Source organism: Lepisosteus platostomus, chromosome 1 (genome assembly GCF_059453375.1).
Source record: "Lepisosteus platostomus isolate fLepPlt1 chromosome 1, fLepPlt1.hap1, whole genome shotgun sequence".
Classification (NCBI taxonomy): Eukaryota; Metazoa; Chordata; class Actinopteri; order Semionotiformes; family Lepisosteidae; genus Lepisosteus; species Lepisosteus platostomus.
In genome coordinates, this window is record NC_142611.1 from 72,972,671 (window position 1) to 73,000,213 (window position 27,543).

General features: G+C 38.8%; 2 protein-coding genes across 13 annotated transcripts in view; one reads left to right on the forward strand and one right to left on the reverse strand.

Moving 5' to 3' along the window:
* The window catches only part of trpc3 (transient receptor potential cation channel, subfamily C, member 3), a 41,881-nt gene extending 38,455 nt beyond the window's left edge, over positions 1–3,426 (reverse strand). The window contains exons 1-4 of one of the 2 annotated variants that reach the window (XM_088637168.1): positions 3,043–3,426; positions 1,978–2,113; positions 1,528–1,617; positions 598–625 (exon numbers count right to left, since the gene is read on the reverse strand). The gene's annotated coding sequence lies outside the window, so the exon portion shown is untranslated. The remainder of the gene's footprint in view (positions 1–597; positions 626–1,527; positions 1,618–1,977; positions 2,114–3,042) is intronic. The other variant, XM_088637178.1, reaches the window with a different exon arrangement.
* Positions 3,427–3,617: 191 nt separating this feature from the next.
* bltp1 (bridge-like lipid transfer protein family member 1) overlaps positions 3,618–27,543 on the forward strand; it is a 117,500-nt gene continuing 93,574 nt past the window's right edge. For all 11 annotated transcript variants that reach the window (XM_088637201.1, XM_088637223.1, XM_088637233.1 and 8 more), the window contains exons 1-11: positions 3,618–3,777; positions 15,485–15,611; positions 17,202–17,318; positions 17,612–17,690; positions 19,928–19,992; positions 22,287–22,461; positions 22,860–22,941; positions 24,532–24,725; positions 25,525–25,604; positions 25,688–25,835; positions 26,897–27,053. In XM_088637201.1, coding sequence (XP_088493327.1) covers positions 15,515–15,611; positions 17,202–17,318; positions 17,612–17,690; positions 19,928–19,992; positions 22,287–22,461; positions 22,860–22,941; positions 24,532–24,725; positions 25,525–25,604; positions 25,688–25,835; positions 26,897–27,053 — 1,194 coding nt within the window. In that variant the 5' untranslated portion in view covers positions 3,618–3,777; positions 15,485–15,514. The remainder of the gene's footprint in view (positions 3,778–15,484; positions 15,612–17,201; positions 17,319–17,611; positions 17,691–19,927; positions 19,993–22,286; positions 22,462–22,859; positions 22,942–24,531; positions 24,726–25,524; positions 25,605–25,687; positions 25,836–26,896; positions 27,054–27,543) is intronic.

A 27,543-nucleotide genomic window follows, 5' to 3' on the forward strand; every position in this document is an offset into this window, starting at 1 on the left:
TGATCAAGAAATGTAACCAGAAGGTTAAATTATTATAACAATTGGCAATTCCAAAAAGGGTGGACATACAGTATATATAAAACAATTGTGCATAGTGGTGTGGCAGTTAGCACTGCTGTCTTACAATTCTTAGGTCATGGGTTGGATTCCAGCTTGGTCTTTTTATGTTTTCTCCAGGTGCTCTGGTTCCTTCTCACACTTGTTTTTGTAAATTGGCATTTCAGAGGTGTTCACTGTGTACGTCAGAGTACCCCTGGAGTATCCTGCCTTGATCCCATTGTCCAGGCTAGAATCCAGCTCACTGCCATGTTGGAATGGATAAAGTGGTTATTAAATTGGATGAATGGTGAGTATATATGTTTATCTCTCTATACGGAAAATGCATTGTACAATGTTAATGTTTTTGGAATTAAAGTAAAGGAATGGCAATAGTAGGATTTTTCCTTTTGTGTTTCTTACTGTTCCTTTGTATAGTATTTAATACAGTATATGAAATATAGGGACTGAGTACAGGTGAAGAATCACATTAATCTAGGAAATTATAATGAAGTTAAGATGTGCATAATTGACTATAAAATAGTACAAAACAAATCTTACCTGGAAAATCCATGTCTGATGTTTTGTTCTAAAAAAAACAGGAAGAATTTGTTGACCATACCCAGTGAATAGCTCTGATTAGTGCTCTATTCATTATTGAATATAATAAATGCTTAATTAACAGGTGCATTTAGATTTCTAAACAAACAATTGTCTGAATTTATATTTCTATGCCCCTTCTATTTTCTATATCACTATACAATATATTAAAGAACAGTAAAATTCAAAGAAAACAGCGAATAGCAAAGTGTGACATAGTAAAAACAACGAGAACCTTTATAACCAACAAAATGAATATAATAAAGGGTGCAAAATTGATACATTTTGGTGAAATACACAGCAGAAATTACTCTGGCAATCTTTATAAAGACAAGCATATACAATTTTCAGGGTATTTTGAGAGGGCATCTGTTGAGAAAAAAAAGCTGTTTTCTTGTTAAGAATAGAAAGTAATTTGTCCTATGTGTTTCATCATTTTCTGTAGCTGCATAAAATCAGGCAGTGAATAGAAAGCCATAGAGCAGTCTCCATTAGCCTAAGGCATACTAGATTTCAGTCTTTGTCAATATGTGCTGTAGAGACCTTTTATAACAAATACAGTAGAGGACTCCACAATATAATCATATTAACATGTCCTGAGTCCTGAGCATGACTTATAATACTGCATGAGCACAACTTTTTATTTTGCAGATGCAGCATCATATCGTATATAGTATGTATGCCTTGCTGTCACCACTGTAGGACATGTGCTTATTCATCTCATGTCCCCCCTCAAAAAAAAAAACACACGCTCACAAGATAACAGACCTGCTTTTGACACCTGGGAGTGAAGGCAAGAGTCTTTGCCCGACCGCTGGATGGAACAGCGATCAGCCAGTGAGACCGAACGAAAGTAGGTCCTATTCTTTCAAATTAAAACACAATACTCACTGCAGACTGGAAAGTTAAATTTGCTGCCTAACTGGAAGCCTCTGATTGACTGTCCACTTTCTGAGACCGTTAACTCCTGTGACTGGAAGTCTAGCAAAAATCAGTGAAGGAGAAATGAAGATGAGGGAAGGGGTTTTGGGGGGATGGAACACTAAGGCAAGTCAATGTCTTGTGCATCCTTAGGTTTAGGTATTGAAGAGACACCATCACCACAGCATAAAGTTAAAGAACTTGTGATTATTATTTATTTTCAATACACTCTAAATTTCTGTTGTGAATTTTGTAAACACTAGTTATGGTATTGTTACAGGGTTGCATTTTTAGTTTATCATAATGAACAAAACAGAAAACAACAACATGGTGTTGCAATTAGGCAGAGCAGCTCTTCTAAACTTTTCATGTTCTTCAAAGTGAAGGATTGGCAAATAAGAATAAGTTCCTTATACTCACATAGCACTATTCTGCAAACTCCAGTCTAATGACTTTACGGGTAATGGGGACTCCCCTTCACCACAACTGATGTGCCGCACTCAACTGGATGATGCGACGGCGGCCATAGTGCTCCAGTACGTTCACCACACATCAGCTATCAGTGGGGAAGAGAAGAAAAGAAATGAAGCCGATTCATAGATGGAAATTATTAGGAGGCCATAATGGGGTAGAGGCCAAGGAGGACATTTGACCAGGTCACCAGTGTTTCGCTTTTAAGAAACACCCTTGGTTTTACATCTTATCCAAAGGATGGCACCTTTTTCTACAGTATAGTGTCCCTGTCACTATACTGGGTCATTTGGACCCACACAGACTGCAGGGTGACCCCCCACCCTACTGGTCCCAGTAATACATCTTCCAGCAACAACCTCAGTTTTCCCATGAGGTCTCCATCCAGGTACTGACCAGGCTCACACCTGCTTACCTTTGATGGGTTGTCAGCTGTGAGTTGGAGGGTGATGTAGCCGCTGACTAAATGGCGGTGATTGTCCTTTACTATTAGTAATTACAGTTCAGGTGGGTAGCTGTGTCAGCATGCGTAGGCTGCAAAGAAACAAGTAATAGATTTATTCCATGCTGAAATAAACATATTACTTGTTCCTATTAGTAATTATAGTTTATTATTATTATTGCTTACACTTATAAAGCGCTTTTTTGGAAACTTCACTCAAAGCGCTTTACAGGTAATGGGGACTCCCCTCCACCACCACCAATGTGCAGCACCCACCTGATTACTAATACTTAAGTAATACTGATTACTTAATTCAATATTTACTTCAGAGGCTGGAGCAAGATCTGGAGGTTTTGAACTGCCTTGTGGGTTACCCTAATTACTCTTTGAAGTGTGTGACACACAGTTCTTAACTCTTAATTTCATGAATACATAATGTGCCATACAACCGTTTTCTCCCTTTAAGGCAGCACATGAAAAAATATCACAAAGACAAAGACAGAAAATTAACTGGGTTTGACTCCGATTTATGGACGAATGCAAAACAGACTGCGTAGCTAGAAAGTACATACCTCCTACAAAACATTATAGCTTTGCAGTGCAATAGGCGAGAGAGCAACTCTTCTGCTACCGGATAGATTATTATTGCACTCTGAAGCGGTCACCATCTGTTTAGGCAGCTAGCTATTACACACTTTGCGCAGATTTATATACCGGCATTCATTTAGTATTGTTTACATTTTTTAAATTTCATGCACCCACAAACATTTCACATCAGTAACTTAACGCCATCAGTCAGAAATACCAAATCGTTGAGCATTTAATGCAGAACTACTTAGTCGAGGTATCAAAAATAAAATGACAGAGTGGATAAATAACAAAAGACCCCTTGAATTTCCAGAAAAAAGCTAATCACATCTTAAAAGGTACAAACATGATACCCATTGACTGGTTCATTCGCGTCAAAAAGGTATTTTCAATACAATGAACTTTCTACAGCATTTTTTTATTGGCTGTTGTAGCCCCAATCCTCTTTTGTGATTGGATAGAATCTGTGTCGCTCCATTTTTGGGAAACTGTCTCATTCTCTATTGGTCATTTGTCTAAGCCTCGCCTTCCGATTGGCTGGGGTGTTCCAGGTCTGGTGCCTACGGCAGGTCACTGGAAGACAAGGATGTAAATAGTGGCTCGGAAGAGTTGCTTGTTTTTTTGTGGGGGATGTAGATGTTTCTTAACGGCGAAGACGTTGGACGCCCCTTTGGAGAGTTATTGGGGAAGATGAGATGCAGGATATTGCGGTGTACGAGGTGGGTCTCGTGTGTGTGTTGTGTAATTTCGGCTCGTTAAGGATCAGCTCAGAGCCGCGTTAAAAAAAGCAGAGATTGGGGTGCGGCCTGCACTTGATATCCAGCAATGTTATGGTGGCTGTGCCAGCCAACTAACCACAGCTGCTAAAATGAAAGTGCAATAATTAAGCAAAATGAGCTGTTTATTACCGTAAGTAATCTCTGATTTATACGTGTATTCATTTTTTTTGTCTTTGGGCTGACTCAATAGACACGCACCGCACAGGTTGCAGTTATAGATAACAAGGTTTTTAGCCTGTTTTTTTATTATGGATGTTATAGATCTGCTACATTTCTATGTTTTTAACGTGGAATTAGTGATCATGAAATAAGTGAAAACGTTTCCCTGCACACATTGACTACACGAGCAATCTGTAAGTGATGTAGTTTCAGTACGTATAGTAGAGGCTTCCTGCATCTGTATCGGATCTTTTTAGTGACATATTCTTTCTTGATCAGGGACACTGTAAAACTGTGCAGTGTCAAAAAAACAACAACTAAATAATATAAAATGATCCACAGGTTGCTATCCTTTGGAGGGTATCCTCTGTGACGGGGTGTTATTTCAGTCCTGACAAATTCCTGTCAATATAAGAACATGTAACTTAAGTAACTGTGTAAAGGACTTGAGTTAGCGTTTTAACTTCCTTAATCAAAGTGCCAGATAATTCTAAACACAGGACATTTATCTCATTTTATAACCCACATCTATTTATGTCTGAACTTTAGAAAGTCACAAATTGTGGTTTTAATAGTTTACACATTATTGCAAAATACCTTGTGTGCTACAAAATATTTTTTTTATTTGAGATGTTTTTCTTTGTTGGTATCTCAAATATACTTTGACAAGCATTCTATGTATGAAACTATCAGCAAACCAAGCACACTTTCATCCAGGTACTCTTCCTGCAACTGCAGGACTTTTGTTTAAATCTCTCAAGTGTCAGTTGGGTTTGGTAAGCTATTCAAATGAAGATCGCACTTCATTGTTTCCAGTCCAGACACATGAGAGCACATTTACAGAGTTCAAGGACATTTCATATCCAAAAGAAATTGCAGTTTTTGGTTAAGACCAGGGATCTTAAGTTAACATGGGTTCCATTTTATTTACATAATCTAGACCTGATATTTTGGACTATTATGATTAATTTACTGGAGGTAATTCTACAGGTACTGTAATGAGAGTTACAGTGTGTAATGTAAAATAGCAGTATATGGTGTGTGAGACAGAGCTTTTAATGGCAATCTAATAATACGAAGGTGGTCAGCCTGTTTTCACAGATTTCTCCTTGTTGTAACCTGTATATAGGTGAAGTAGTTTGAAGTGCTTTCACAGTGCATATGCTACTGTGGTAAAGTCAGGATTAATTTATTATGTCAATCAACACGATCCATTTCTTTCTGTTGTATCTTGTCCTGGGTGAGTTCCAGACCCTTCAACCCATGTGGCTTGTTGGGTTTCTTGAAGTAAATTTATTTCTTATTTTGGGGGGCTTATTTTTGAATATTTCTGTGGAACAGCATGATGTGAGAACCTCAAATGCTTTGGTGATGATAGTCATTTTTAATATAATTTTAAACAATAAAAATGGCCGTTCTTTTGTATCAGTATGCCATTCACACAGTGGTGAAGAAGGGCTAATTTATATCCTTCCATATTCCTTGGACTCACATTAAGGGGGCATAAATGCACACCCCATGTTACAAGAAATGGAAGGCCATTTTTTCCCTTGAGGGTGTCATAGTGGTGCAGTGGTAAGCGTTGATGCCTCACAGTGCTGGGGACCTGGGTTCAGTTCTGGGCCTGGGTTGCTATCTGCATGGAGTTTGCATGGTCTCCCTGGGTTTGCGTGGGTTTCCTCCATGTGTTTCCTCCCACAGTCCAAACACAGGCTGGGAGGTTAATTGGCTTCTGGGAAAATTGGCCCTGGGGTATATGTGTGCCCTGTGACGGGCTGTTATCCTGTCCAGGGTGTGTCCTGCCTTGCGCCTGTTGTTTGTTGGTATAGGCTCCAGCTCTACCGTGACTCCGAATTGGAAGAAGCATTTAGAAAATGGATAGATGTTCTCCTTAAAAAAAAAAAAGTCTCCTGGTAGAATCCCACCTATAAAGATGCATATGCATGTAAGGACCTGTCCACTGGACTTCAGGCTCCCAACAGGACTGATAATTACATCAATTACATCGATCCTCCCCCAGCACCATTCCACTGAGCACCATTCTGCTCAAGCCCTGGTTCTAAAAGCTTCATTTATTAGAGTGTGGCTTGAGACCCAGTCCCCCTTTATATCTTCGTAATGCTCATTCACTGAATGGTTTTAATGCAATGCAATGAAAAACATCAATGGTGAGTTGAGCAGCTAGAAAGAAATTTCTTTTTGCTCTGGGTTTGGTCCGTGGTGGGCATATTACATTGCTGGCCAGTTGTGTTTTGGGGACTACTTAATCACGAGCGGCCAGTTGTCAGACTGAATGGTGCGGACTTGTGCATTCATGATCTGGTCTCTGCTGTACCGTTTCAGTGACTTAATAGTTCACAGTCATTTGAGATTTGTTTAATTAATGAACTCTGTGTATGATTTTCTGCTGTGTAGTCCCTAGTGAGTCTGTTTTCAATTTCTTTTTCAGCAAATAACTTGATCGTAAAAAAGAATAAATGCCTCTATCCTTCTATAAAGCATCCGGAAACATCTGAGATTTTATGGCGCCTTCAGTGGCTTTATTAAGAGGTAGTCTGAGACAAAAAAACAAAATCTTCCAGGAATACACAAAGGTGTGCTCTTGGGGAAGCACCAAGCGAGTTGTGTTGTACATACCCACAGTGATCGTGTTAATCAGCTCTGCCATCAATGTGGCCGTTCTGGTTTGTAGTTCACAGCAGCACATGAGCCTAGGTTGGAAAATAACCAATCTTTAAAGGCTGTGTGAAAAGTGACCAACACGTTTGTAAAAGGAAATGGCAGCAAAGGAATACGCACAACATTTATCAAGGATAATTATTGTGCAATGGCACTTTAGAATGGTCCTCTGTTAAAAATAAGTAGCTAACGAATGTCATGTTGAGTGTGAAAGTATCAAATGGTTAAAGTACTGAATTTCAGAGAGACCCTGTATCTTTAGAGTAGCAGTTAGAAACTGAACATAGAAAATTTTGATAAAAATCTTCAGGCCTGTCTATAGGAGCAGATCAGAGATAAGATCTTCGTATCATCTTATGCTTGCAATTTTACAATATGATGTTTGTAAGCATTTCCATGTTATTTTGCTCGTTTCAGTAATCCTGCTTAAAGCTGTTTCACAATAAAGAAGCTTAGTCAAAAGAAAAGTGCTTACTGCTTGTAAGGAATGTAGTTTGTGTAGCTTTGGTATTCAAATGATGTAAAACAAAACAATTTCAGTCTTTGAAAGCAGATCACCGTTGAGTTCTTTAAGGGTGTGTTGCCAGTCATTTTCCACCGTGATAAAAAGTGTGCCTTCTACAGTACATCTGCTCAGATAACCCGATTGCATCCAAAAATCTTTCAATAGCTTGCACATTTAATGTTTTTGATGGGAAAAAATGCCATTGTCTCGAGACAATTTGGTCTGGCTGGAGGTTGTTCAAATAAAATGACTGTTACACTAATAACACAATAATGGCTCTGCTAAGACAGCTTTTAAAGCTTTCTTTCTTCAAGGGCTCAGTGTCTTCTGTTTTTTTTCCCACCCAAGCTCTCACTTACACAGTTGGTCTAATTGTTTAACCTCATAATTATAACACTTCAAGTCAGGCTCTAAGGTGTTTTATCGGTAACTGGATAATAAAGTGAATGCTTTGAGTAGTCAGCTAGAAATTCTGTTAATAAATATACAGAGCCTGTGTGATATACAAGAAGATACTTTGGATAATTGATTATACTAAATATTAGTAATAAACTTAATTTTTATGTAACACCTTTAAAAGTGTCTTCTCAAAGCGCGTTACAGAACAACGACAGAAAAAGTCCCTGAGAGGAGATAGCAGAAGAGGGTATGGAATACAGTAGTAAAGCCAAGAGGCAAAGACCCAGTTAAATAAAAGCCCTTCTAAAAAAGAAGGTTTTAAGTCTAGATTTGAAAGCGCTCAGTGAAGGTGTCTCTCTGATATCTGTAGGGACAGAGCTCCAGAGCTCTAGGGCACAGTAGGAGAAGCCCCGTCACCCACAGAGTGTAGACGGGCTTGGGGGGACAGACAGGAGACCAGAATTAGAGGAGCGAAGATTGTGAGGTGCGGAGTAGAACGAGGATTACTTGGCTTAGAACAAAAACCAGGCAACACTAGTGTGTATGGTAACTGAGTCTGTGCCTGTTTAAAGAGGAGGCAATCACAAAATTCAGGGTTTAAATATTTTTTTTTAGGTGAATAACCATTTTGACTTGATGGTTGATGGAGCCACTTGGATCTAGGTTGAGCTAAGCCGTTTTTCACTGAGGGTGCATGCTTGTCTTGTCTCTTGTGTTTGACGTATTCAGTTATGAAACCCCCCCAAAAAGTCAAAACTGCATCAGTATTCTGACTCCATCCATCCATTTTTTGACCTCTTCTTCCAGTCTGGGGTTGCTGGGAAGCAGGGTCCATCCCAGGGCAGACATAGACACAAGTATCCACGCACCAAACCAGGGCCAATTTTCCCAAAAGCCAATTAACCTGCCAGTATGTTTTTGGACTGTGGGAGGAATCCATAACAACCATGGAGATGGGGAGACTCATCCCAGATGGTAGCCCAGGTTTGGATTTGAACCCAGGGCCCCAGTGCTGCGAGGCAGTGATGCTATAGTAGGCCTGGACTGTATCTTCGTTGGTAGAAGTTAAACATGAACAACTCTGAGAGCTTCTCATCCAACTCGGTAACCAATCTCTTTTGACTTCATTATATAGCCTTGCTCACACTGAGCTGTGGAGATGAGCAGATGCAGGATGAGAACCATCGGGTTAAGAAAGGAGAAGCACTGATCCCTGTGCACTTTAAGTAACTCAGGCCAGGAAAGCTGCTCACTCCCATTTGCTGGCAGATCCTGGACTTTAGAACAGTCCACTGATAAGAGACATCATCTCCTTTGACCCCCGGAGGAGGTGGATATCAGCTGGATTCGACCTCTGAATCGACACAATCTGAAAGAGTTAAGAGAATCACCCGGTTTATTGCAGTCTGTAATAATACAAATTATATTGATTTGCAGCTGTTTTTCAGACTAACGAGATGGTGATTACATTATTGATCTAAATATCTGACATTTCTCAAAATGACCTGACTTGAACAGATACCTGCACTTTTTTCTGGATTTAGCTGAGCTCTGAGGTCTGCCATTTTTTGGCACAGAACTTCCTTGCTTGGAACCAGTTATCCATGCAGCTCATTAGCCAACCTACCGTCCTCTCCTTTGATGAGGGAAAGGAGCGTTGAGTGTCCCGCTTAGTCAGACATGCAGCCCCCAAGCCTCTATCGGTCATGACTTTCAACATGGAGCTAGGCCTAAAATGTCCAGTTACGTTACAATAAAATACAAATATTAAATATGTGAATATACAATTTTTTAATCGGCTAAGAAGAACTTGAGTTTGTCCCTTTGAAGTGTGACCTTGATGAACATTCGTCACAGTAATTTTGGTCTTCTGCTGTTCCGGTGTATCCAGAAAACAGAGCATATAACATCTGAGTGGCCAGGATTAAAAAAACTCTCTGATAACAGCAGGATGTTTTACTGTCATCGAGAGTCCCAATTTCACTATCATATATTTCTAATAATTTTATTTAGATATTCTGAGGCTATATTGAAGTTTCTGCTATAACCATCAAATGATAAATATTTGCCAAAGTATTGGACCACAGAAAGATGTTTCATAATGCGTGGTTATTACAAAAAACAAATAAAATACTAAGTGCCATACAAACATTCAATTCAATTTAACTTTATTTGTCATTATACTTACACTGGTGCATAGTATAGTGAAAAGTGTTTCTCATTAGTCTCTCAGGTGCAGAATATAAATAGAACAGCAGAAAAGACAATAGACAGAAATACAATAATAGTGTAAACCACAGTATGGTGGCAGTGCAAAATTGTCAAAAACTGTCCAAATACACAAAGAAAAGTATACAAATAGGACAAAAACAGTGCAAAAGTAATACAGCAATTAATAACTAGTACAGTTTTAAGTACAATTTCAGCTTATATTCAGTTGTTGTGTATGTAGTGGTGTAGGAGTACAGTCATTGTGGGTACAGGAAGAAATGAAACATGAAGAACTCCTCATTAAAAAAACGGCACACTGGAGAGAATGAGAAAGTGTAGGCAGGGCCCGTCTACGTGCGAGCCTGCCTTTCCTCTTCAAAGACATTATGGGACACGTAGCCCCATACTGGACGTGTAGAGCAGAGAAGAGGAGAGACGCACCCCCTGCCAGCAGCACAGTGAGCCCGCTGGCGTGCGGGAGGCTGTGGGGGTCCAGTCTGACTTCCCCCACAGACCTTGGCGGCCTTCGGCAAGCTGTGCGCTTCAGCTGGGTGAGTCACAGTGGGCTGGTGACGTGACCCGGGCTCGAACCCGTGATACCTGGGCTGTACTCAAGCAAGCACCTTTGCTGGTGGAGCCCCTCAAGGCCCTGCCGTCTTACTTTTATCTCAACAATAGCAAGTGAGCTAATATTACTCAGTAATAGACAGCATTTCAGTAATGGTAGTAAAATCATAGAAAATGGTAGTAATTCCGAGGAGTAATGCTGTTTTTAACACTCTTATTGTCACATTGCATCTGAACCTTCGCAGGATGTTGCAGTCTGACATTGTAATATGACGCCGACATTTCTGCTCTGTGTTGTAAAAGAGTGCAGTTAGTAAGCCTTTAAAGCCATGCAATTAGTAAAGTTAAAGCGATTGCTATAAACAGCCTGTTCTCCTTCTGTAACCTAAAATAATAAAGCAAAAGGTGCAAGTTGTTTTCTGAAGATCTAGCCTGACGGAGCCTTGCGCCAACGTTCACTCACTTGTGTGGATGTCCCCTTTTTTTTTTAAAGTGAAATATTACAAAAGTTCATATTTTGTATCGCTACTTGAATGCTCAAGCCCCCCATTTTAGGGGGGGAAAGGAGTTAGATGTCGGCAAAAACTGCAGGAGAAAAATCCCAAACTGTATGTTGATCGGATAAGTATGAGTCAATACTTAGTGGTGGAAGTGGCTTTGTAATTGTTCGCTTGTGTAAGAGTGTTTCCATGAAATCCTTCACCCTAAAGCTTCCCTGCAACAGGCAGTGTTCAGATGGTAACATTTACAGTTCCGGCTGGCTGTTTACATTCTCTTTTATCATACTTAATCTGTCCTTAGTTTTGACCTTATATTCACTTCACTGGACTAAAGGTGTCTAACTTTGGCATATCCAATCACTTGAAGTTTGTTGTGTGCCCTCGTTCCTTTAGTTTTCAATACTCATTTTCAGTTTAAAATCACCCAGTTCTGTACCTTGGGTATCTTGTAGAGTGTTATTGTACTGTGATTCTAAAAAGGGAATTCGTGACCTCCAATTTTGATTCCAAATGTAGGTTTTAATATCCGTTATTAATACTGTGTATTTGTATAACAATTGCTATAGTACAATGTTCTTGTAACATCAGATTATAGAAAATGATGCGTCATGCAGATAGTCCAGTGCAACTTTGAACTGGCAGCATGAAGAAGATATTTTATATTCGCCATTCTAGTATCTGGTGATGCATGTATTCTAGAGTAAAACTGAGGTTTTTCTCAATTTTTGTTATAGAGAGCATACAGGGTGTGTTTATAAACTGTAACATCCACTTTGCTCAAAGAAGTGCACGGTTTTGTGATCTGTAAAGAAGGAAATATTTGTCTGATTCAAACTTTTTTTTGCAAACGGGGGGATGGAAAAAAATACCTGTAAAGAATTAGATTATTTTTACCCCTGAGGGAACTTGGTATTTCCTTTTTATAACTTCTTAGAGGTATTTCAACACACTTATGGATTTTGACGTCTGTCTGCCCTGGAGCTCCAGGTGAGGAGGGACTTGTCAGTACAGATGAGCAGGCTGGAGCAGCATTGCAGAGGGGAAATGCTCACCATCTGAGTCAGGGAGTTAACCCTTGATGTGCCAGAACACGTCCTTTTCCAGCACAGAGAGAGACTGAAAATGAGCTGGGAAGCACCATAGAAGGACACATAAGAGCTCTGCAGTGCCAATCCTAGAGTATAAATAGTGAATGAGACAACAGCTCGCTGTACAGCACAGTTCAGAGTTCGCATCGACTCTTGTCAAAGAGGAAAGTTGTACTAGAGTAGGAAAAAATCATGTTCTGGTAGCAGACAAGGCGATGTCTCAATATATTTATTCATGTGAAGCTGGAATGTAATATTTTTACATCAGTTTTGTAATCGGTACACACACAGAAATGCAAAAAAAAAATCAGAATCAAAATCGAGGACAGGACAGGTGAGGAATTTGGTTACTGTTTTGGTGACATCCAGGGAAGCTATGATAGGAAAGGTACAGTATACAGGAAATAATCTGCAGGCATACTGTCTCAGCTGCAAAAGAGCAATGTTCTTGTGAGAGATGACATTTTTTAAAAATCAGAGGCTGTCTTTAGTTGATTGATCAATGTGCATTTTCAGCAGCAATATTTGTGTCGTGGAGATACGGCTGCCTTTAAAGTTGTAAGCAGTGTACAATATGTTATTAGTGTGCACCTGGGTTTGTGTAAATACTGTACTCTGTGTCCATTAAATGACGATTGTCTTGCTTACCAAAACAATTTGTCTTTTGGTATGATTTTCTTTAAGACCAAATGTAAGCACCGTAGTAGTTGTGGAATGGCAATGTTTGCATATTTCATGAAGATGTAAAAAATTAATTTAATGTCATTGTGGAGCCCCGAGCAGTTGAATAGGTGTGTGTGGTACCTTGCAATGTATCAGCTTACTGAGGAGCACATGTACTCTACTTTAAAACAAGGGTTTCGGTTCTGATAAGCCGGGATTTGTCAGTGCGAAATTGCGTTTCAAACCTGTGAGGCCCGAGCTTAATTGACGTACATTTATTAAGTTAACTATGGTGTTTGTGCATGCAGAAGTTACTGCTAACTCCTGATGAGTCCAGGTGTAGGTGCAGCATTGACCATGACACAGTGGGTAAAGTGGCAGAGTAGCCATTACATTCATTCTGTACTTCATATAGCATTTACATGGAAATAAAATGATTTTAATTGGAAGTTTTAGTAAATGTAGTCATCAGTATTCTAGCTAATACCATTTGTCTATCTATCTACCACTAGATAGGCAAATACAGAAAAGAACCATGAATTCAGTATCGTGATCTGCTGTGTTAGTATTCAAAAGTCTCTAAACATAGATAGATAGATAATACTTTATTAATCCCGTAGGGAAATTGATGTGTTACAGCAGTCCAGCCCAAGACAAGCAAAACAGACATCAGAATAGTTATAAAACAAAAGACAAACAAGATAAATACAAATAAATAAATACATAGGTGTGTGCAAAATGTGCTGATCATAGTCACTGTAAAAACAATAATATATGTGCATAGGTTTATACAGACTGATTGTCCAAAAAGTACAATGGAGTAAACATGCTGTCCATAGACGAGAAAATGAAGGGCTAACAGTCCTAGCCTAGGGCAGCGATATACACCCTGACAGCCGCCTGGAGGAAAGACCTGCGGAAACGTTCCCTTGAACACCATAGCTGGAGCAGTCTATTGCTAAATGTGCTCCGCTGCCCAGTAACAGTCCCATGAAGCGGATGAGAGGTGTTGTTCATGATGGCTGTGAGCTTGGTCAGCATTCTCCTCTCAGCCACCACCTCCATGGGGTATAAACATGCTTTATAAAGAATGATAAAATTGTCTGTATAAATGGTAGGATGAGAATGGACACTTCTTGCTGTTCCTGTAGTGTGTCTCTTGGTAGTGTGTCCAGGATCAGTGGTACGACGTGCAGGATGAAGAGTTCAGCAGATGTTGGGTGAGATTTTCTTTGTCTCTTAGACAGGAAGTTTTTGGGAAACTGTGGGACCCATTACTTTTTTTTTATATTAGAAGGCAGTGTGAGCACACTTCAGCAATTCATCCCCCTCCTACAACATGTACTGTAACTCGTATCAAAGTTTAATTGAAGGACATAGGGGATGGAGTTTACAGCTAGAGCTGTTAATTCTGTACTTTTGGCTTTTTGGATGAGTCGTTTTTATTGTGTTAGCCTTCTGCTTGTTAGGATACAGATGTTTTAATTAGATTTGAAAAGATTTTAAAAAACCCATAATTGTTGGGGTTGAAGTCCCTATACTTGTAAACCCCAAGGCATTTTTTTTTGTATTTCTCCCAAATCAATCAATGTTTTTTAATGTTGCTTAATTAAATGTTTTGAATATTTTTAGGTAAATGAAGGATGCTTTGCTTACACATTCAGTTAAACTGAGGCTTTTTAATTGTTTAAAAAAAAGTTTTGTAACAGCTCTGCTAAGAATTAAAAGGCAGCATGGCTGCCTCTAGGATAGAGATTGAGCACCACTCTACTGGTTAACCTGTGGTTACTCTTCTGGCACTGTTACTTGACAATCATTAGACATTGTTACCATAATTATTTTGCTAACATAAAGGGAAGATTGTACTAAGTATTAATACCACATTTTTGTGTTCTGTATGTTAAGTTTTTTTTTCTCATTAGGGTTCTTTTGTTAGAATAAATGTGTCAAAATGAATTTCAAGTGTGTGTGCACTCTTATTGGCCTGTTCTTTAAATGTATTTCTCGAATAGTTGCAGTATATTATATAGTACAGATATCACTAGATAGATAAACCCTCAAAAATGATTTGGCAGCATTTCACGTTTGTCAAGAAGGATTTTCGTTTTGCCTTCTGTTGACTGGTATGTGTATTGAGCTATACTGTATTGGCATTTGTGATTTTTATTGTTTTCTGTTTAGCCTCAGTATTGGGTGTTGACAAAAGTATCCGAAAGTCTAATCGGAGTGCATCTAAACTCTGGGGAAATTCTGAAGTATGAGCATGTGGGAATTTTATTACTTGACTTGAAAGTTGTTTTCAGTGGGGTTTTAAACCTAATGATTCACCCTTTTTCTTTTCTTTTCCAGTTTAGTTAAGCTGTGTGCTTCAATCGAAATTAACATAAATGTCAAACATTAGTCCTGCATCTCAAGGGACGAGAGAGATTGTACAGTATGCTGTAAATGCTGCTTTCCCTTCCGTTTGTCAGACATACTACAGACCATGACAAGTGGTAAATGCTACAGTATGTACAATAGAAGCTTAAGTGCCGTTATCACCCGAGTCCTGATTTACTTTTTTAAACATTTGCTGCATTTTTGAAAATGGGTAGACAGCAGGAGTATGGAGGGATTTTTACCAAACCAAATTATCAGAATAAGTGCAATCATTTTTCCACTTTGTGGGATAGATCTGGTGTTCTTCACTTGGAGCTGTAAACTCCAATTACTGGCTGGGCAAAGGTTCATAGGCCAGTTTCAGTGAAACCGGAGAGGATTTTAATTTTGCATCTTTGTTTTTCACCATCTCGCACTTAATGTAGCAGTGCGTGACGTAATGACGTTGGTTCTCCTCTTTGATGTCATTAATGTGCTTTTGCTGTTTTCTTTGACAGTGCTGGAGTTCGTGATACTGCCTGGTAGCCATGGATCAGAAAGACAATGGCAGCACTTTTCCCAGCTATAAACAATTGGAGAATTACCTTGAAAGGCACGATTCCAATTTTGTGTGGCTGCTTGTCGGTACGTACAGTATGTCCTTTGTCATTATGTGCAATTAAGTAATGCAATAAATGCAATTAACTTAAACTATAAATCAACCCTTTTCCTTTCCTCTTCTAGTTTGGCAATTTTAGATGTAGTCACAGCAGGCCTATATCATAGATGAGAGGAAACATGATGATGACCGAGATTTCTGATCTTAACAGAAATCCTGACTTTACAGAAGTGGGTGGGGCTGGCACAGGTGTGAGCAGTCACGGTTGCGCACTGCATCTAGTCCAACAAATGAAGTTGTTGCAAAGGTCAAATCATTTCCGGGCCTTGTCATCCCTACAGTTTTCTAACAGCTCTGCTTCAATGAGGAAGCGCAGGATTCTTGGGGAAATTCATTTATGTTCCAGTGAGGGAAGAGTGGCCCAACAGCACTAGTAGTGAGCAATGCAGGGCCATGCTTCACGCAACAGACGAGGGGGTTGTTGCAATACATGCTTTTGCTGCTTCTGCTTTTTACAAGAAAATGTTTGTCAATATCTAGCCATTTAGGTGTAGTGACATTCATTTGAACTGTGCCTAATAGAATTGAGTTTTTGATAAGCAATTACTAAACACGTTCTGTACTACTCAAGTGCTGTCTTCTGTTTTACCAGCCATGAGCTCTCCTTCACATTTATCAAGGTGGTTTATTAGGCAGGGGAAGGGGGTGTATGTTTTTAGCTCTAGGCATCATTTGATCAGCGTTTTATAACACTGGGAGATTGGGAGCAATAAAAGCATAACTCTGTAGAACATCTGGTCATCCAGAGCAAGCCAGGGGCGAGCTTTCTTTAGAATTAGCCATCACTCTTCAGCACATCCACTCTTTAAAACGTATTGCTTTGAAACCTTGGTAAATAGCTGCAGGGAGCCTGCAGAAGGCATATTGGTAATACCTCAGTGAAACAGCTTGGTATAAATATTAGATTTAATATGTTAGGAAAACACCCTCTGGGTTAAGGCATTCATTGCCCTCTTGGTGTCTTTACTTTCTTTCTTAGAAAGCATGGAAGCAATATGGTATTTATATCAAATATAATATTTGCCCTTTTCTAATATATGCATATATATTTATTTGAAATAATATTTCAAAAGATGCATTTGATATAATGAAAGATATCTAAACGGAACATTCACTGCCTTAAGAGGTTTTGTTAATGGTGCTGATCTCATTGAATAGTGCTTTTAAAGATGTAGAGGAACACAGCATCACGGAAGGAAAGCTTGGTTTTTAAATTAAAGTCTTCTCCTTAATAGTTTTATTGCAGCGAATGCCAGATTGTATAATTTCAAAAGCACTTCTGTTAAAAGATTAGTTTTCATTAGTAGCCATAGAATAAATGCATTCTATAACCTACCAATATTTCTGTCATGCTGTCATTTCCCTGTTTATTTATAGGTTGAACTACTTTCAGAATTAAAACTACTTTCAAGTTTTCACCCCGAGCTAAATAACATGTTGTTTTTCCAAAAGATTGTATTTTACGGTTATTGCCAAAGTCTTTAGTGGGTTGCACATGCGTTTAAAAACTTTGGAAATACCTTTTCATTCTTCTAAAATTGTTTCCTTTCTTTCAGCTACTATTCTGTCCTGCGGATGGATTATTTACTTAACCTATTACAACTCGAGGAACATCGGACTGATCCTAACCTTGATTATTAATAGGCTGTATAAAAATGGCTACATTCACATTGGTAAGTGAATACCCTGAGGAAGATATCTGGTGTGCACACAGGCTGTTTCTCATGCATTATTAAGAATGACATAGCTTAAAAGTGTAATGATAGACTGAGTCTTGAGATAATCATTAATAGAAATATTTTATACTATTTCGATCTCAGTGTACTGCAATATTTCTGTATGCATGGAACCGATCTATGTAAATATTTATTAAAATAGTGTCAAATACATTTGTATGCACAGTACTACAAAACTTTGAAAACGTATTTTCCTTGTTTTTAACATTTTCAACATATCACTTCAACAGGCTCCTTTTCCTTCTCTGTGCTGTCTGGAAAGGTCATGTTCAGGGACATTTATTACATCAACGAGGACATGTCTATCAGGTGAAACTTTTGTTGCCATGTAGAAATGTGTATTTAATAAATTGCCTGTGAGCTTGTTCAATTTAGTAGCGAACTTCAGTTCATACTGTCACTGTGTGGAGCACTGTAGAATATGGATGGGTGACACTCCATAGTGCTATTTGGATCGCCACATATTATGTTGTACTGCTAATAGCTTTTGCTTAAGCTTAATACATAGTTACTCCAAGAGGGATCTCTACCTGCTGACACTTGAGACTTTTGCTGAGATCGCTAGACCAGACACAAGTGATGCTGAGATTGTTTTCAGTGTCTTTGACCACTCACTACAAAGGCGTCCCAGTAAACCCAATTCTCTGTATTTACTCTGACTCTGAACCAGAAACTGATATTTAGTCCTGTACATCAGCTCAGTGATGCCTTAGGCAATGATCTCAGTAATGGATTGAGAAGCATTAACCCTCATTGCAGCTGGCAGTGTCTTGTGTGGTGGTCATAATACAGATACACTCATGACTGATAAATACTTTCATGATCTAACTTGGGACAGAGCAGGGCAGTTGAGGTGACTGGCCTGAGAGCCCAGTGACTATTACCTGGGACTCAGATGGTTACAAACCATCCTTTCCAGTTTCACTGCATTGAAATATTAAACAATGTATAAGCCTACATCAGTGTTATAGTTTTTGCAAGAACTAATTACCATTTATGTGATTTTCCATAAAGTGAGACTGCTTTAAATATAAGTTCACTCAAAAGATATTTTAATATCCTTCTAATTTGTTTACTGAAAAACCTTTAATAAAAAAGAGACCACAGTTTTAATGGGCTAAGAAGATCTTACATAAATAATAGGCTCCTGTTAATAATTATATTTCCTAAATACAATTCACATTCTATATTCAGTCAATAATTAATCTGAAATGTTGAATTTAATCTGTTGAACATTTGTATGTCTCCACTATTAAGAAGAGACTTTTAAAAATGCAAGATTTTAAAAATATTTGTCATAATGTGCACATACAATTCTCCAGAGGCCCAGCACATTGGAGTTGTACAAAAACCAAACCGTGGTGAAACATCAGAGGAATGTGTTTTCAAAGTTTTTGAAATGCTTGGCCGTTTCTGTTGAGAATCACAGGAATAGAGGGTTCCTGAGTGGCCGTGCCAGTAAAAACACTCACTTGAGTACAAGTGGAGCTCTGCAGTATGTTCCAGGCATCATGGATTCCCCAAGCTGAGGGGAGGGTCTGTTCGTTAGGCAGGGCTCTCTCCTCCTCCAGCAGGTCGTGGTGAGGAGTGGACCTCTCCTCTATCGGTATTGAGCCCTGAACGGGGCTGCGTTGTCTTTGGTCTGTCAAGATTACTGGTTTGAGTCTGGGAGGCCTGGAGACATCTGCCTACATTCGTCTTCCTCCCCTTTTGCAGTGGCAGCCCATATTTGTCGATTCTGTATAGCAGAAAAATAATGAAAGTGAATTTTATGTAACAAACAAGCCTTACAAAAAGTATCACATCTCAGGTGCTTGATAGTATGTCAAGGATTTTGGTTGTGAGGGTGTGTGACCTGTCAGGAGAAGAGCAAAATCTGTAATGAACATCAAACTGTCAAACGTCATTACTTCAGTGAACCCTCCTGAAAGTGCTGTTAAAGACTTTATTGATCTTTTTATAAAGTGACCCCAGTAGGTATAGTGCCAATTTTTTCTTAATCTAATGAGCACTAAAACTCCCATTATCTGTAATAGTTAAATGACATAAACAGTGCCTTCTGTAGATCACATTTCCTTTACATTCCCTGGAGACCTGTTTGATCTTAAGAAACACGTCAGTATGAGGTCAGAACGGCTGTCAGAAGGCCTTATTCATTGAGATAATAATAGCAAAGAAGAACAAGCTATACAAATAAATTTAACCTAATCAATATTTTTCTTGTGTAGAAAAGAACAACAAATTTGTATCTAAACCTGGGCTTTTAATTCTTAATCAGTTTCTGACAAGTCATTTAAGTTGGAAATTTTCTTCTCTGAAAGAAGCACCAAGTGTTTATTTTGACTGTACCAGTGCTGACAGTTTTATAGTGTTTTTGATAATGTGTCGGAAGGAGAATTAAATTGTTTTGCTTTACCTTTCTGTTTTGTTCTTTGCTTTATTCTCATTTGATTTGGGTTTTGTGTAGTTTGCAGTTTGTATTTTGAAGTTGGCTTTGATTTCTAAGATTAGAAGTTGTAATGTGCTACTTTTCTTTGTCTTTTCAGAATTCAAGACGGTTTACTTATATTTCGGTGGTGGAAAATGTACAATCCAAAACAGAAGCAACATGGTAAGGCTTTACTTTGTGTCATTGCCTAAGTTATTTTCAAAATGGTTTTAACCAGGGCCCAGATTTTCATTTGTATACGTCAACCTAGGGTGAACGTGAAGTTTTAAGACTTCTGCATTAGAAAACATTTGCATGTCAGGCTCTTGTTTCTTGCCAGTTGGCCTCCATTTCTTATTTTCTACTTTAGTATCCTTGAGCTAATCTCGTTTTGTTTTTAACTACAGCTTTTCATATGTAAGGTTATTACTGGGCTTTAAATGTCACTGGAATGGAAACTAATTAAATAACGCATTGAAACGGTAAACTGTGAAAAAAATTGGCAAAGATATTTATTACAAATCATTTAGTCCTCAATTAGATTGTTCAACATTGCACAAGAGAAAATGGAAATTGAAGATTACTCCCAAAGGATTGTTGTCCTAGATTACAATTGGAAACTAGTATCTAAAACTGTCTGTCCCAGAAAGGAGCTTGAAATGTAGAGATAAGTTTAAACTTTGTGGACAAGCATATACAGTTTCACAATAATTATTTTCTCGAGTTTCATTGTAGATCAGTTCTATTTTTGCATATACATATACATTTTTCCCTGTTAGGTAACAATTTCTTGAGTTCTGCTTTTAGTTAATAATAAAGTTGGGTATCTGAAGCATGTGACAGTTTTTCCATTTAAATATTGAGCATCCTTAGAAACAATCTGTGTATGCATGCACATTGTTAGAAAAATAGTGTACAGAATTTAGACATTAAGTATTTTTGGTTAATCCTTTTGATTCATGACTGACTCTGATAGACTTGAAGGATTTTGACTCTCAATAGCTTGTGACTTTTGCAGCAGGGACCCAGAATTGATCAGCCCCGTTGATGACTAATATTAATCAACTTGATGAATTCACCCTTGTCAAATCTGTTGAATGAAAAGTCAGTTTACCTTCTACAAAAAATGTCATTTTCCCGATGATAAGTTTGTACATTTGCTGTGGTTGAAAATGATGTTTCTTTTGATTTCCTGCATTTTTTTAACATGCTTATAATAAGGTTCTAAATGAAATCGGCTGTTTTTTGGCTTATCTGGTAAAAGCTCCACCTTTCTACGATTCTACGATCATGTGTTCAAGTCTGGGTCAAGATCAGTCAGCTGTGACCAGAATTCCCTAAGTTACGGTGTTGCACTGGCTGAGCATTTACGGTGTGAAGAAAAAGTGTTAGTTTTAGGCCACACAGCTAACCCAGTCTTCTCAGTGCCTCCTCTCCAATTGCTTCTACATTTCAGATGTGGGACTGCATTGTGCTTCCTGTTTTAAAAGCTTTATTATTTAAAGGGGAACTGCAGCTCTATTTTTATATTTCGCCATCAGAAAGAAACAGCATTGAACGCTTGTGAAACACTATAAAGTAAACTTAACTTAGTAACTTGTAAAATCTCCTATTTACATCACAGAATAGATGAAGGTTACAGTTATGGTGAAGTGAAGCAGCCTTATTCCATTGTAAACAAGCAGGCTTGTGAATACATCTCTTTTAATCCAATGAAAATATTGCTCTCGACAAAAGACAGTTTTGCCTACAAATGCTACTTGCTTGTTAACTCTGCACGCAGAGCATGTTGGAACATTTCTGTGGTGAAATGCCTGCTGTACAACCTTCGCTTGTACATCACATTGCGTTAGTACAGGGACTAGTGAGCAGGAAGGTGCTGCTTCACGTCGCTATTCGTGGGCACTTGAATGTGAGTTTGTTACAACACGGCGACTTACTGTACTTTCATAAAGTTCACAATTTTGTGCTTAAGATTTTTCTACACCGTCCGTGAATTTTTGTTACTAAGATTTAATGACCTGCCTGAGAAATTGGAACTGTAGTTCTTCTGTGAAGATATGGAGATCAGAGGAGTTGACCATTTTCCATTTTGGGGAATTTACAGTGTTAATATTAAACATTACTGGTTGGGCTTGGACAGCTTAACTGCTAAAAGGTCCTTTGACGGGATTATGCCTTGAGAACTATAGCCCAGACGTCACAAACTCAAGTATGGGCTGTTTTTGCAGCTGAGATTGGGTGGGTTAGGGTTCCTCTGGGTGTTATCTTGCAACCTGTCTGTGATCCCTGAGATTTTCTGGGCGCATGTAATTTAGTGTTGCTATTTCTGTGCAGCTGACTACTCCATTAAGATACTGTGGAGCTGACACCGTATACAATAACACGATATAGCAATAGATATAAAATTGTTTACTATTCTTCTGTTTTAAAGTTAAATGCTTAAAATGCTTGTTTTTGTCTGATTTGTTTTTTAGATCCCAAAGCTGAAACCAGGCTGTACATAACTGTGAATGGGTTTGAATTCCATGTATACAACAGGACTGATCTTTATGCACGACTGCAAGAAACCTTTGGACTGGACCCAACCCTCATTATACCTAAAAAGGAAGAGGACAAAGTGAAAGATGGCAGGAAAAATACTCTTGAGAGGTATGAACATTTGATACGGAGTAACAATTATTCTTATTTTGCTGTATAGAATGCTTTAAATATAAGCAATTAATATTACTCAATACTTGAGTATAATTTAATAATAATAACAAATAATAATTTTAATCATAAAGATTAGTTTAAGCACAGAGGCTTCATCTGCTGCATTTTTTTGCTAATGCTGAAGAGACATTTATTCTAAAGAGAATAGTATAACCCCAGAAAACGTTTGTGTACAGTGCACGTACACTTAATAGAAATCTGAACTGCTTCCAGACATTATGAATTGGTACCATAGTTGTGGTGTTAGGTGTTTTTTCAGCAGCTTTTCATCTGATCTTAAATCACCCATTCAGCATATTTCTGCACAGTTTTTGAAGAACAGTTTTGTTTTGCAGTGTTAACATCAAAACTGAGTCCCAAGACCCGTCATCTTCCTGGAGGTCCCTTATTCCTGTCATTAAACTCAACATTAGCACTGTAAGTTGCTCTGTGTCCGGTAGTGTCTGTTGCAACGTATAAACTCCTGAGAAGCTGCATGGTGCAGTTTTTCACTAAAATCATTTAAATGTGTTAGACAAGTATAACTAAAGTTTAGTTTCTTCTGTCAAGGAAAGCTAAATGACATTATTAGACAAAACCATTTTTTTCTGAAAATAAACATAAGTTGTCATTTTCTGAAGAAATACATTAGGCTTTTTTGGATGGAGAAACATTTACTTCAAAGTTAATTCATATCTACTTTAAATAATGAATAAAGAAATAAATGTTGGTATAACCTGCACGAGCATTGTTGTCAGCACAATAGAAGCATTACCATTTGTTCAGTTGACAACCAACATTTGTATTTATAAATTGCTAAATGAAGCAATTGAGTAGGTTTACCTGAAAGCTATTATAATTACACCTAACATTTCACATCACATTTCACAAACTGCCAAGTTTCTAATCTGAGCCTGATGCATAAAGCTGAATTAGATTAGTCAATAAAGCTAGCATCCTCTCACCTGGGCTAACTGAATTTGGGTCCGTTTCCATGAAACCCATTAGCTTTCAAAAACAAAATACGATCTGTCACTACACATTTTGCCTTTTGTGAACGCTGTGAGAGGCAGAAAGTACAGTACATGCTGTACAGTACAAGTATTGAAAAGCTTTAATTACTATTAGTCACTCCGTCTTTAAATTAATTGTTGATCAAATTGTTGACCGAGCATTCGTAAAGAGCATTAAAAGTAACCCATGTAAACTGTGTTGTAACATAAGAGATGTGAACTGTAGAATTATTTCTGTCCAACCATCCATTTTCTGACTGTTTCATCCAATTCATGGGCACAAGCTACAGGCGCAATGCAGCATACACCCTGGATAGGATACCAGTCCAATCGCTGTACACATGGACACACACACTCGCACCAGAAACAGTTGCTTCTAGAAGCCAATTAATCTACCATTACATCTTTGGACTGTGGGAGGAAACCCATGCAAACATGACAAGAACATGCAAACTCCACACAGAGAGCACCCCAGGAATTGAACCCAGGGCTTCAGCGCTGTAAGGCGGCAATGCTAATCACTGCACCACCATGCCGTCCGAGATGATTCTTTCTAAATAGAATCAAATTTAGAGGCTAAAAAAATATAATTTGACTTGAAAATTTGCCAATGATTAAAAGTTGCTGCACTAAGACCTCTTGGTGAGTTACTGGTGATGGGGAAAAGATCAGTTGCTCTGGCACAGACCGTGATCTGTTGAAAGAAAACTCCTCTCCATGCCATAAGGTGCACTGAATAGACATACATTTACATTACAAGAGCAGCTCTGACAGAAGACTGGAAGGGCCAAATGGCCTTCTCTGTTTTTGCAACTTTCCTTGCTATATAAATTGGAACTCCCTAGCAAGGCTTTGTTTTCTGTTTTAATGATGAAACATGGATGATGCTGATATCTGTCTGTCTCGCTGTATAAGCCAGCCTCACCCTGTGTCTGACCATGATTCTGTTTGCTGTAAAGTACCTGGTACCTTCCCCCGCCATAAAGTCCCCTCTCTCTCTCTGCTTTCCTGATAGGGCCGCCTGGCATTTGGAAATCATTATCTGCCCCAGACACTCTGCGTGAACTTTGATGATGCCTTCCTGACGTACGCCACCAAGCCTCCTTCCAGTCACCTCGACCAGTTCATGCACATCGTGAAGGGCACGCTGGAGAATGTCCGCGTCATGCTCGTTCCCAGTCCCAGATACGTTGGGCTTCAGAATGACGAGTGAGCGAACGCTATTGCTCTTGATCTAATAATATAACCTGATTATGTAAAGTAAGAGTAATGGTGCTGGAAATGTCAAGGTCCTTACTTCAATGTGGAGCAGCTGTGTCTTGCAAATAGGTAATTTGCAAGCTTCACAAAGAGCCCATGGAACTGGCTTCCCAAGAGGTGGCTTGGGTATATTGTTAGAAAGAGATTTAGTACTTTCAGACTGGATACGCTTTGCTGTGAACAGTTGATAACTTTGGGCCTTTTTTGGTGCAGAATGTATACATGTGCTTTCATCAAATGAAAAGATGATATATTTTTTACTTCTGTTTGGATCAAATTATATACATTTTCTATATATCATAAAAATTAAATTATGTAGATATATCTGTTTGTATAAATACAGATTTATATGTATATATCCATGTCTGAACATTAAAAAAATTCCACGATGTGGCTCTCAGACATTTTGCAAGGTAACCTTTTCTCTAGTGTAAACTTAAGCTTGAGCTGCCATGGACATTTTACTAACAGGACAATATTAGTAACATGCTGGAGGTCTTTATGTATGCAGTAAACATCCTGCTTCTGTAATGAAAATGCAACATTTGCTGTGCTGTTGACTGGTTTCAGTAACAATTATAATACTGATTGCTTACACTTATATCACGCTTTTCTGGACACTCCAGGTAATAGGGACTCCCCTCCACTACCATCAATGTGCAGCATCCAGTAACGAACAGTTAACTTTGTTCCTGAAACACCCAATGTGCATTCAATATTGTTTTGTAATTTTTTTTTCTTCTTAAAGGCCACCAAGGTTGATGGGGGAAGGTTTTGTGGTAATGCAGTCAAATGATGTTGACATCTACTATTACATGGATGAACCAGGTATGTTGATGTTGCAGATGCTCAATGTCTGGCTGCTGAGCTGTTGAATTTTGATTCAAGCAGTGTGTGTGCTTGCTGTGTAGGACTTGTCACGGAGGAATTGGAGAACGGAGATGCAGAGCCTTGCAGCGAAGGCACCAAGCTCCAGGATCTACCGCCGTGCTGGGGACTGGATATTGTCTGTGGCAAAGGGACGGATTTCAACTATGGCCCTTGGGCTGATCGACAGAGGTACAGTGCTGCACTTTCCCTCGGAGCTTTGTTAATGAGGCAGACTTGCTTTTTGAAACCTGTCAGCCACAGTTCTTACAGGAACATGGGTGTTTAGAAATTTTCCCACTGACGATGCTCAGATTGGTAGTTTTCTTTATGCTGTGATACATCTCTCGCGTGTACTGGTATTCAGATTCATGTTCTGTTTTAGGAGTCCGTCTCATTATCTTTTTTTGAATGCATTAATATACATTCATTTGGAACTTCATTTCATAACATTTTACTCGAGTCTGAAATTGTATTCTACAGTTTTTTGTACACCCAGAAAAAGAAAGTCAAGAAGACCACCAGGAGCACAGACATGCACATATAGTTAGGAGGAGCAAAGGTGACACTGTCTGAAAAACACTGTTTCTAAGTCCTTCAAAGGAGATAAAATAAGTAATGTTTTGGTGGGGAAATGCTTTTATGAGGATGTCATAATAGCAATAACAGAGATCATTACATAGCATAGCAATTACTTTCAATTAGACAGTCAGTTCATCAATCCATTTTCTAATAGCTTTGTCCAATACAGAGTTGTGGGGGACCCGGAGCCTATCTTGGCAAGCAAAAGGCACAAGGCAGGATACACCAGTCCAGTCGCAGGTTACACACTAGACACAAACATGCACAAACGTGCCCCAGGGCCGACTTACTCAGAAACCAGTTAACCTACAGGTATGTCTTTGGCCTGTGGGAGGAAACCAGAGCACCAGGAGGAAGCCCACGGGAATGTGGGGCGAACATACAAACTCCACGCAGATATCTTTCCAGGAATTGAACCCAGGGCCCCAACACTGTGAGGCAGAAATGCTAGCCACTGTGACACTGTGCCAGTCCAATTAGAAACCACTGTTATCAATTAACTCAACCCCAACGCAACCCATTTACATGCAGAATTCCCCAATATCCCTCTACCACTTTGCCGTTGCTGTTAGTTAACTTTCTAAGTATGTTTGTGGTTTGGGGATGAGTGATGATACCATATCCCACACGCACTTGCGTCACTCACCCCGGTTCTCTATCTCGTATTGCAGAGACTGCTTGTGGAAGTTTTTCTTTCCTGCTGACTACCAGCCCATGAAGGCCACAGAGTTGGCCCAGCCCGGAAAGCCCCGACAGATCCTCGCCTTCGAGCTGCGCATGAACATCATTGCCGATGCCACCATCGATTTACTCTTTACCAAAAATAGGGTATAAGAGGTTTTTTTTTTATGTTGCTCATTTGTGATTTTTAGAACATTAGAAGCAGAATGGTGTATTGGCTTTCCAGATTTGCCAATATAACCAGTGATCAATAAAACAAGTAAATTATCGGTGAAAAGCTTTATTTCATTTTCTAGCTTTCACCCTCTGCTTACAGCGGTGTTCCTTAAATGTGCAAGAGTCTGTTTAATAGTCAAAAAGCATCGTAATTAAAGACATCCATCCTGTATAAATGATGAATGGTAGGTAATCCTCAACCATTCATCAAGTGTTGCCATGTAGGCTGCATTTAGAACAATTTGGAAGGAGAATTAAGTGACATAGTGTCAGAAGAATGTCAATTATTATTCTGTTTGTGTCTGTTTTTGTAGATAATTTGACTTTCTAAAATGAATTGGAGGGGGGAATCTTTCAGATAAGATATTTTTGGTTGAACAGAACAATGTATTCAAATTAGTCTTAACAATCATGTGATTGC